Raw genomic sequence first — 12,210 nt, 5'->3', positions numbered from 1 at the left:
CCCATATGTGGGGGTTAACCACAGTTTGGGCGCATGGCAGAGCTCGGAAGGGAAGGAGCGCCATTTGACTTTTCAATGCAAAATTGACTGGAATTGAGATTGGACGCCATGTTGCGTTTGGAGAGCCACTGATGTACCTAAACATTGAAACCCCCCACAAGTGACACCATTTTGAAAAGTAGACCCCCTAAGGAACTTATCTAGATGTGTGGTGAGCACTTTGACCCAATAAGAGCTTCACAGAAGTTTATAATGCAGAACCGTAAAAATAAAAAATCATTTTTTTTTTCACAAAAATTATCTTTTCGCCCCCAATTTTTTATTTTCCCAATGGTAAGAGAAGAAATTGGACCACAAAAGTTGTGGCACAATTTGTCCTGAGTACTCTGATACCCCATATGTGGGGGTAAACCATTGTTTGGGCGCATGGGAGAGCTCGGAAGGGAAGGAGCGCCGTTTGACCTTTCAATGCAAAATTGACAGGAATTGAGATTGGACGCCATGTTGCGTTTGGAGAGCCACTGATGTACCTAAACATTGAAACCCCCCACAAGTGACACCATTTTGAAAAGTAGACCCCCTAAGGAACTTATCTAGATGTGTGGTGAGCACTTTGACTCAATAAGAGCTTCACAGAAGTTTATAATGCAGAGCCGTAAAAATAAAACAACATTTTTTTCCCACAAAAATAATTTTTTAGCCCCCAGTTTTGTATTTTCCTGAGGGTAAAAGGAGAAATTGGACCCCAATAGTTGTTGTCCAATTTGTCCTGAGTGCGTTGATACCCCATATGTGGGGGGGAACCAGCGTTTGGGCGCATGGGAGGGCTCGGAAGGGAAGGAGCGCCATTTGGAATGCAGACTTAAATGGAATGGTCTGCAGGCGTCACATTGCGTTTGCAGAGCCCCTAATATACCTAAACAGTAGAAACCCCCACAAGTGACCCCATATTGGAAACTAGACCCCCCCACGAACTTATCTAGATGTGTTGTGAGAACTTTGAGCCCCCAAGTGTTTCACTACAGTTTATAACGCAGAGCCGTGAAAATAAAAAATCTCTTTTTCCCACAAAAATTATTTTTTAGCCCCCAGTTTTGTATTTTCCCAAGGGTAACAGAAGAAATTGGACCCCAAAAGTTGTTGTCCAATTTGTCCTGAGTACGCAGATACCCCATATGTTGGGGCAAACTCCTGCTTGGGCACACGGGAGAGCTCGGAAGGGAAGGAGCACTGTTTTACTTTTTCAATGCAGAATTGGATGGAATTGAGATCGGTCGCCATGTCGCGTTTGGAGATCCCCCTGATGTGCCTAAACAGTGGAAACCCCCCAATTATAACTGAAACCCTAATCCAAACACACCCCTAACCCTAATCCCAACAGTAACCCTAACCACACCTCTAACCCAGACACACCCCTAATCCTAATCCCAATCGCAAATGTAATCCAAACCCTAACCCTAACTTTAGCCCCAACCCTAACTGTAGCCTTAACCCTAACCCTAGTCCCAACCCTAGCCCTAGCCCTAGCCCTAACCCTAGCCCTAGCCCTAACCCTAGCCCTAGCCCTAACCCTAATGGGAAAATGGAAATAAATACATTTTTTTCATTTACTTTTATAGCGGGTTTTTTAGCGGATTTTTATGATTGGCAGCCGTCACACACTGAAAGACGCTTTTTATTGCAAAAAATATTTTTTGCGTTACCACATTTTGAGAGCTATAATTTTTCCATATTTGAGTCCACAGAGTCATGTGAGGTCTTGTTTTTTGCGGGACGAGTTGACGTTTTTATTGGTAACATTTTCGGGCACGTGACATTTTTTGATCGCTTTTTATTCCGATTTTTGTGAGGCAGAATGACCAAAAACCAGCTATTCATGAATTTCTTTTGGGGGAGGCGTTTATACCGTTCCGCGTTTGGTAAAATTGATAAATCAGTTTTAATCTTCAGTTCAGTACGATTACAGCGACACCTCATTTATATCATTTTTTTATGTTTTGGCGCTTTTATACGATAAAAACTATTTTATAGAAAAAAATAATTATTTTTGCATCGCTTTATTCTGAGGACTATAACTTTTTTATTTTTTTGCTGATGTTGCTGTATGGCGGCTCATTTTTTGCGGGACAAGATGACGCCTTCAGCGGTACCATAGTTATTTATATCCGTCTTTTTGATCGCGTGTTATTCCACTTTTTGTTTGGCGGTATGATAATAAAGCGTTGTTTTTTGCCTCGTTTTTTTTTTTTTTTTCTTACGGTGTTTACTGAAGGGGTTAACTAGTGGGCCAGTTTTATAGGTTGGGTCGTTACGGACGCGGTGATACTAAATATGTGTACTTTTATTGTTTTGTTTTTTTTATTTAGATAAAGAAATGTATTTATGGGAATAATATTTTTTTTTTTTTTTACACACTTGGAAATTTTTTTTTTTTACTTTGTCCCAGGGGGGGACAATACAGATCGGTGATCTGCCAGTTTGCACAGCACTCTGACAGATCACCGATCTGTCTGAGAGCAGTGCAGCGTTACCAAGTGCCTGCTCTGAGCAGGCACTTGGTAAGCCACCTCCCTCCGTGCAGGACCCGGATCCGCGGCCATTTTGGATCCGGGACTTACTGCAGGGAGGGAGGTAGGAGACCCCCGGAGCAACGCGATCACATCGCGTTGCTGCGGGGGTCTCAGGGAAGCACGCAGGGAGCCCCCTCCCTGCGCGATGCTTCCCTGCACCGCCGGCACATCGCGATCATCTTTGATCGCGGTGTGCCGGGGGTTAATGTGCCGGGGGCGGTCCGTGACCGCTCCTGGCACATAGTGCCGGATGTCAGCTGCGATAAGCAGCTGACACCCGGCCGCGATCGGCGGCGCTCCCGATCGCGCTGGACGTAATATTCCGTCCTTGGGAATTAAGGCCCACCCCACATGGACGGAATATTACGTCCAATAGCAGAAAGGGGTTAAAGAGGTTGTCCACTACTTTTATATTGTTGCCCTTTTTTTTTTTTTTTTTTTTTTTTTTATACTAGGACATCAATGTCTGATCAGCTAGGGTTCGTCACTCAGCCCCTCGCCGATCAGCTGCGGTGACGGTGACCGGAAGTACTTACTTGCGGAGCTTGGCTGTCTACTTAACATGGACAAAACAGAATTCATCATCTTTCCTTCATCTCACGCGACCCCCCCAACGAACCTATCCATTAGGCTATGTGCACACGTTCAGGTTTTTTCGCTTTTTTTGTTGCTTTTTTCACGCTGAAAATGCTATAAAAACTCATTAAAAACGCATACATTATGCATTCTATCATTTAGAATGCATTCTGCATGTTTTGTGCACATTGATGCGTTTTTACGCGAAACAAACGCATCGCGGTAAAGAAAGCATCATGTTCATTAATTTTGCGGATTTTCTGCGTTTTTCCTGCTATTCTATGCATTTGGGGAAAAAAAACGCACAAAAACGCACCAAAATGCATCAAAAACGCGTGAAAAACGCGGTAAAAACGCATGTGGATTTCTGGCAGAAATGTCCAGTTTTTGTCAGGAAAATTTCTGCAAGAAATCCTGACATGTGCACATACCCTTACAGTAAACGGCTGCCCACTCTCCCCAGTCCCACAAGCTCGCTTTCTCGGGGTAATCCTTGACACGGATCTCTCCTTCAAACCGCATATCCAAGCCCTTTCCATTTCCTGCCGCCTTCAACTCAAAAATATTTTACGGATCTGTACATTCCTAAACCAAGAATCTGCAAAACCCTAGTCCATGCCTTCATCATCTCCCGCCCCGACTACTGTAACCTCCTGCTCTGTGGCCTCCCCTTTAACACTCCCGCACCCCTCCAATCTAAACTCAGCTGCCCAACTAATCCACCTGTCCCCCCCCTCCCCCCTGCTATTCCCCAACCTCTCCCCTCTGTCAATCCCTTCACTGGCTCCCCATTACCCAGAGACTCCAGTACAAAACCCTAACCATGACATACAAAGCCATTCATAACCTGTCTCCTCCATACATCTGTGACCTCGTCTCCTGGTACTTTACTGCACGCAACCTCCGATCCTCACAAGACCTCCTTCTCTACTCCCCTCTTATCTCCTCTTCCCACAATCGCATACAAGATTTCTCTCGCGCATCACCCTTACTCTGGAACTCTGTACCACAACATATCAGACTCTCGCCTACCATCGAAACCTTCAAAAAGATCCTGAAGACCCACCTCTTCCGGGAAGACTACAACCTGCAGTAACCACCGATCAACCAAACCGCTGCATGACCAGCTCTACCCTCACCTACTGTATCCTCACCCATCCCTTGTAGATTGTGATCCCTCACGGGCAGGGTCCTCTCTCCTCCTGTACCACTTGTGACTTGTATTGTTCAAGATTATTGTACTGGTTTTTAATATGTATACCCCTCCTCACATGTAAAGCGCCATGGAATAAATGGGGCTATAATAACAAATAATAATAATACTTGTAGTAGCCGGGGCTTGTAATTGCACATCCGCCTCCTACTGAATTGGAGGGGGGCTGCATAGTATTCCGTGGTGGCACTACAAGTAGATGGCCAAGCTACGCAAGTAGTTATGGCCGATGGTGCCACTGATAACAGCTGATTGGCGGGGGGGCCCCGAGTGCCGGACGATCAGACATTGATGCCATGAGGATAGGGCATCAATGTAAAAGTAGTGGACAACCTCTTTAAGGGCAGATAAAAATCTTTTGGAGGTACTACCCAATAGTCAGTACAGCAGAGTAAAGGTACCTTCACACTGAGCGACTTAACAACGATAACGATAGCGATCCGTGACGTTGCAGCGTCCTGGATAGCGATATTGTTGTGTTTGACACGCAGCAGCGATCAGGATCCTGCTGTGAGATCGCTGGTCGGAGCTAGAAGGCCAGAACTTTATTTTGTCGCTGGATCACCCGCCGATATCGCTGAATCGGCGTGTGTGACGCCGATTCAGCGATGTCTTCACTTGTAACCAGGGTAAACATCGGGTTACTAAGCGCAGGGCCGCGCCGTCAGCTTCCCGCACTGTCAGCGCCGGCCGTAAAGCAGAGCACAGCGGTGACGTCACCGCTTTGCTTTACAGCCGGCGCTTACACAGTGCAGGGAAGGTGACGCCGGGGGACACAACAGACACCGAAATGTAAGTATGTAGTGTTTTTTTTTTTTTACATTTACAATGATAACCAGGGTAAACATCGGGTTACTAAGCGCGGCCCTGCGCTTAGTAACCCGATGTTTACCCTGGTTACCCGGGGACTTCGGCATCGTTGGTCGCTGGAGAGCTGTCTGTGTGACAGCTCTCCAGCGACCACACAACGACGAAACAGCGACGCTGCAGCGATCGGCATCATTGCCTATATCGCTGCAGCGTCGCTTAATGTGACGGTACCTTAAGACCTTTATGAACGCCTCTATGAAGGATGTTTTTTTAGAATCATGAGCTTGCAAACTGCAAAATGAAAGGTGTAGTCTATATGGCTACTTGCCAAAGTCCAGAAAACTACACAGAGCAATGTCCTCACTTGTAGTATGTGCGTCGTCCTGTCTGTACCATTAGATGTTTGAGAAAAGTTTTAAAAAAAAGTACAAAAATGTAGATGACATGTCAAATTTAAGACGCGGTTCACACAGTTGCAGATGTTTTTGACATATATGTCCTGCACACTGGTCGTAAGTCTGAAGACGGAGAAATGTGAACATGGCCGCATGATGATTCTTACTATGTCGGCCTACAGTCAGGCGGCATCAGAGAAGCCATTCAAGTGCACGCCAACCATGGTGTCCCAATAGTGCCAACACATGCTACAGAGTGCCAAGCTAGTCAGTGCCCCAATAGTGCCAACACATGCTACAGAGTGCCAAGCTAGTCAGTGCCCCAATAGTGCCAACACATGCTACAGAGTGCCAAGCTAGTCAGTGCCCTAATAGTGCCAACACATGCTACAGAGTGCCAAGCTAGTCAGTGCCCTAATAGTGCCAACACATGCTACAGAGTGCCAAGCTAGTCAGTGCCCTAATAGTGCCAACACATGCTACAGAGTGCCAAGCTAGTCAGTGCCCCAATAGTGCCAACACATGCTACAGAATGCCAGGCTAGTCAGTGCCCTAATAGTGCCAACACATGCTACAGAGTGCCAAGCTAGTCAGTGCCCTAAGAGTGCCAACACATACTACAGAGTGCCAAGCTAGTCAGTGCCCTAATAGTGCCAACACATACTACAGAGTGCCAAGCTAGTCAGTGCCCCAATAGTGCCAACACATGCTACAGAGTGCCAAGCTAGTCAGTGCCCTAATAGTGCCAACATATGCTACAGAGTGCCAAGCTAGTCAGTGCCCCAATAGTGCCAACACATGCTACAGAATGCCAAGCTAGTCAGTGCCCTAATATTGCCAACACATGTTACAGAGTGCCAAGCCAGTCAGTGCCCCAATAGTGCCAACACATGCTACAGAGTGCCAAGCTAGTCAGTGCCCTAATAGTGCCAACACATGCTACAGAGTGCCAAGCTAGTCAGTGCCCCAATAGTGCCAACACATGCTACAGAATGCCAAGCTAGTCAGTGCCCTAATAGTGCCAACACATGCTACAGAGTGCCAAGCCAGTCAGTGCCCCAATAGTGCCAACACATGCTACAGAGTGCCAAGCTAGTCAGTGCCCTAATAGTGCCGACACATGCTAGAGTGACAAGCTAGTCAGTGCCCCAATAGTGCCAACACATGCTACAGAGTGCCAAGCTAGTCAGTGCCGCAATAGTGCCAACACATGCTACAGACTGCCAAGCTAGTCAGTGCCCCAATAGTGCCAACACATACTACAGAGTGCCAAGATAGTCAGCCCCCTAATAGTGCCAACATGCTAGAGTGCCAAGCTAGTCAGTGCCCCAATAGTGCCAACATGCTACAGAGTGCCAAGCTAGTCAGTGCCCCAATAGTGCCAACACATACTACAGTGTTCCAAGCTAGTCAGCGCCCCAAAATAGAGTATAAAGTGAGCCAATGGTGCCCAGATAATGCAAAGGCATCGTGAGCCCAGACAACATGAACGTGACCACCGACCCAGACAACACGGCCACAAGCCAAGATAATGGTGCCACCGCCGCCGCACTATCCAGGCACGCCACCGCCCACATGACGCCCCCTATCGCCCATACAGAGCTGCGGGAGTCGGGACACATGAAGTCTTCCTGGCTGCAGGCTGACTCTGTGCCGCCGTCCGTCCTCCCGGAGCACAAAGCGCGGAGAAAGCAGCAGGACCGCACAGAGGAGACTCGCAGGCCGCCAGTACAACACAGTACTGACCCGGCCGCCCCCCAACACCCCCGGTTTAACCCTGCAGCCCCGCGGTCGGTCCCGTTTCCTGGCGCAGGGTCCGCCGCGCTCACCATGCAGTTGTGGTGCGCCACTACGCTGCCGTCCAGCGTGCGCTGCAGCTCCCCGGTGCTCTCGGTTTCCTCGGACAAGCCGCAGAAGTCGCAGAAGCCCTGCGGGGACATGGCGGAGCCTCCTCTCCGACTCCGGGCCGGTGACTTTAGTTCCTCCGCGACTCTTGCGTTTCTTTCTGTTACGATTCGTTCCTGGAGGAAGCGTCGCCCGGGCGTGTAATAACCGGGGAGGGCCTGTAATAACCGGGGAGGGCCTGTAATAACTGGGGAGGGCCTGTAATAACCGGGGAGGGCCTGTAATAACTGGGGAGGGCCTGTCCGTCCACCGCACGTGTGATTGGGCCTTCTCCAACATGTGATGTCTCCTCACTTCCAGGCCGATGGATATAGAGCTGCTTTCATCCGCTTTTCCCTTCTGTGCCGTCCATGTAAATCAAAGATAGAATCCATTTTATACACCGATACTGAACCCCTTCACCCCGTCGCCTTTTTCTTTTTTTCTTTTCGTTTTTCGCTTCTGTTCTTCCCAGAGCCATAACTTTTATTTTTTTCCTCAATATGGCCATGTGAGGGCTTGTTTTTTTGCGGGCCGAGTTGTACTTTTGAGCGACACCATGTTTTTTACCGTATCTTGTACTGGAAAACGGAACAAATTCCAAGTGCGGTGAAATTGCAAAAAAAGTGCAATCCCACACTTGTTTTTTGTTTGGCTTTTTTGCTAGGTTCCCTAAATGCTAAAACTGACCTGCCACTATGATTCTCCAGGTCAGTACGAGTTCATAGACACCAAACATGTCTAGGCTCTTTATTATCTAAGTGGTGATAAACAATTGAAACTTTGTAAAAAATAAATAAAAACAAGACCTGTAGAGTCTCCATTTTTCATGAGGTTGTGTGAGGGCTTATAGGGCTTAGTACCAACTTGTCGTTTTTAATTATACCATTTTGATGCAGATACAATGTTTTGATTGCCCGTTAGGGCATTTTAACCCCTTTACCCCCAAGGGTGGTTTACACGTTAATGTCCGGGCCAATTTTTACAATTCTGATCACTGTCCTTTTATGAGGTTATAACTCTGGAACGCTTCAAAGGATCCCGATGATTCTGACAATGTTTTCTCGTGACATATTGTACTTCATGGTAGTGGTAAAATTTCTTTGATATTACCTGCGTTTATTTGTGAAAAAAATGAAAATTTGGCAAAAATTTTGAAATTTTTCAACTTTGAATTGTTATGCCCTTAAATCACAGAGATATGTCACACAAAATACTTAATAAGCAACATTTCCCACATGTCTACTTTACATCAGCACAATTTTGGAACCAACATTTTTTAATGTTAGGGAGTTATAAGGGTTGACCAGCAATTTCTCATTTTTACAACACCATTTTTTTTAGGGACCACATCTCATTTGAAGTCATTTTGAGGGGTCTATATGATAGAAAATACCCAAGTGTGACACCATTCTAAAAACTGCACCCCTCAAGGTGCTCAAAACCACATTCAAGAAGTTTATTAACCCTTCAGGTGTTTCACAGGAATTTTTGGAATATTTAAATAAAAATGAACATTTAACTCTTTCCCAAAAATTTATTTCAGCTCCAATTTGTTTTATTTTCCCAAGAGTAAGAGAAGAAATTGGAACCCAAAAGTTGTTGTACAATTTGTCCTGAGTACGCTGATACCCCACATGTGGCGGTAAACCACTGTTTGGGCGCATGGAGGAGCTCGGAAGGGAAGGAGCGCCGTTTGACTTTTCAATGCAAAATTGATAGGAATTGAGACGGGACGCCATCTTGCATTTGAAGAGCCACTGATGTGCCTAAACATTGAAACCCCCCCACAAGTGACACCATTTTGGAAAGTAGACCCCCTAAGGAACTTATCTGGATGTGCGGTGAGCACTTTGACCCACCAAGGGCTTCACAGAAGTTTATGCAGAGCCGTAAAAATTAAACAAAAATTTTTTCCCACAAAAATTATTTTTTAGCCCGCAGTTTTGTATTTTTCCAAGGGTAACAGGAGGAATTGGACCCTAAATGTTGTTGTCCAATTTGTCCTGAGTACGCTGATACCCGATTTGTGGGGGGGAACCACCGTTTGAGCGCATGGCAGAGCTCATAAGAGAAGGAGTATCATTTGGAATGCAGACTTAGATGGATTGGTCTGCAGGCGTCACATTGCGTTTGCAGAGCCCCTAATGTACCTAAACAGTAGAAACCCCCCACAAGTGACCCCATACTGGAAACTAGATGCCCAAGGAACTAATCTAGATGTGTTGTGAGAACCTTGAAACCCCAAGTGTTTCACTACAGTTTATAACGCAGAGCCGAGAAAATAAAAAATCTTTTTTTCCCACAAAAATTATTTTTTAGCCCCCAGTTTTGTATTTTCCCAAGGGCAACAGGAGAAACTGGACCCCAAAAGTTGTTGTCCAATTTGTCCTGAGTACGCTGATACCCCATATGTTGGGGTAAACCCCTGTTTGGGCACACGGGAGAGCTCGGAAGGGAAGGAGCACTGTCACTTTTTCAACGCAGAATTGGCTGGAATTGAGATCGGATGCCATGTCGCGTTTGGAGAGCCCCTGATGTGCCTAAACAGTGGAAACCCCCCAATTATAACTGAAACCCTAATCCAAACACACCCCTAACCCTAATCCCAACGGTAACCCTAACCACACCGCTAACCCAGACACACCCCTAATCCCAACACTATTCCCAACCGTAAATGAAATCCAAACCCTAACCCTAACTTTAGCCCCAACCCTAACTTTAGCCCCAACCCTAACTGTAGCCTTAACCCTAGCCCTAACCCTAGCCATAGCCCTAACCCTAGCCTTAACGCTAGCCCTAACCCTAGCCCTAACCCTAATGGGAAAATGGAAATAAATACATTTTTTAAATTTTTTTATTTTTCCCTAACTAAGGGGGTGATGAAGGGGGGTTTGATTTACTTTTATAGCATTTTTTTTAGCGGATTTTTATGATTGGCAGTCGTCGCACACTGAAAGACGCTTTTTATTGCAAAAAATATTTTTTGCATTACCACATTTTGAGAGCTATAATTTTTCCATATTTGAGACCACAGAGTCATGTGAGGTCTTGTTTTTTGCGGGAGAAGTTGACGTTTTTATTGGTAACATTTTCGGGCACATGACATTTTTTGATCGCTTTTTAGTCCGATTTTTGTGAGGCAAAATGACCGAAAACCAGCTATTCATGAACTTCTTTTGGGGGAGGCGTTTATACCGTTCCGCGTTTGGTAAAATTGATGAAGCAGTTTTATTCTTCGGGTCAGTACGATTACAGCGATACCTCATTTATATCATTTTTTTTATGTTTTGGCGCTTTTATACGATAAAAACTATTTTACAGAAAAAATTATTTTTGCATCGCTTTATTCCGAGGACTATAACTTTTTATTTTTTCGCTGATGATGCTGTGTGGCGGCTCGTTTTTGCGGGACAAGATGACGTTTTCAGCGGTACCATGGTTATTTATATCCGTCTTTTTGATCGCGTGTTATTCCACTTTTTGGCGGTATGAGAATAAAGCGTTTTTTGCCTTTTTTTTTTACGGTGTTCACTGAAGGGGTTAACTAGTGATATAGTTTTATAGGTGGGGTCGTTACGGACGTGGCGATACTAAATATGTGTACGTTTATTGTTTTGGTTTTTTTATTTAGATAAAGAAATGTATTTATGGGAATAATATTTTTTTTTTCATTATTTAGGTTTTTTTTTTTTTTTTTTTTTACACATTTGGAATTTTTTTTTTTTTTACTTTGTCCCAGGGTGGGACATCACAGATCGGTGATCTTTCAGTTTGCACAGCACTCTGTCAGATCACCGATCTGACTTACAGTGCTGCAGGCTTACCAAGCGACTGCTCTGAGCAGGCACTTGGTAAGCCACCTCCCTCCCTGCAGGACCCGGATGCCGCGGCCATCTTGGATCCGGGCCTAGAGCAGGGAGGGAGGTAAGGAGACCCTCGCAGCAACGCGATCACATCGCGTTGCTGCGAGGGGGCTCAGTGAAGCACGCAGGGAGCCCCCTCCCTGCGCGATGCTTCCCTATACCGCCTGCACACCGCGATCATGTTTGATCGCGGTGTGTCGGGGGTTAATGTGCCGGGAGCAGTCCGTGACCGCTCCTGGCACATTGTGCCGGATGTCAGCTGCGATAGGCAGCTGACACCTGGCCGCGCTCCCCCCGTGAGCGCGGCCGATCGCTATGACGTACTATCCCGTCGAGGGTCAGATAGGCCCAGGGCACCTCGACGGGATAGTACGTCTAAGGTCAGAGAGGGGTTAAGCTCCAATTTGTTTTATTTTACCAAGGGTAACAGGTGAAATTGTACCCCAAAAGTTGTGCAATTTGTCCTGAGTACGCTGATACCCCATATGTGGGGGGAACTACCGTTTGGGCGCATGGCAGAGCTCGGAAGGGAAGGAGCGCCGTTTGGAATGCAGACTTAGATGGATTGGTCTGCAGGCGTCACGTTGCATTTGCAGAGCCCCTGATGTACCTAAACAGTAGAACCCCCCCATAAGTAACCCCATATTGGAAACTAGACCCCCCAAGGAACTCATCTAAATGTGTTGTGAGAACTTTAAACCCCCAAGTGTTTCACTACAGTTTATAACGCAGAGCCGTGAAAATAAAAAATCTTTTTTTTCCACAAAAATTATATTTTAGCCCCCAGTTTTGTATTTTCCCAAGGGTAACAGGATTAATTGGACCCCAAAAGTTGTTGTCCAAGGTGTCCTGAGAACGCTGATACCCCATATGTTGGGGTAAACCCCTGTTTGGGC

The 12,210-nt window shown here is 46.1% G+C and overlaps 1 protein-coding gene across 1 annotated transcript in view; it reads right to left on the bottom strand.

Moving 5' to 3' along the window:
* The window catches only part of PHF11 (PHD finger protein 11), a 234,195-nt gene that overhangs the window by 202,814 nt on the left and 19,171 nt on the right, over positions 1-12,210 (bottom strand). The window contains exon 8 of the mRNA XM_069759902.1: positions 7,394-7,687. Within this exon, the coding sequence (XP_069616003.1) occupies positions 7,394-7,687 (294 nt within the window). The remainder of the gene's footprint in view (positions 1-7,393; positions 7,688-12,210) is intronic.

The sequence above is a fragment of the Ranitomeya imitator genome, chromosome 3, assembly GCF_032444005.1.
Source record: "Ranitomeya imitator isolate aRanImi1 chromosome 3, aRanImi1.pri, whole genome shotgun sequence".
NCBI classification, from domain to species: Eukaryota; Metazoa; Chordata; class Amphibia; order Anura; family Dendrobatidae; genus Ranitomeya; species Ranitomeya imitator.
Note: the sequence above shows the minus strand (reverse complement) of the source record. Positions and strands in the feature narration are given on the sequence as shown.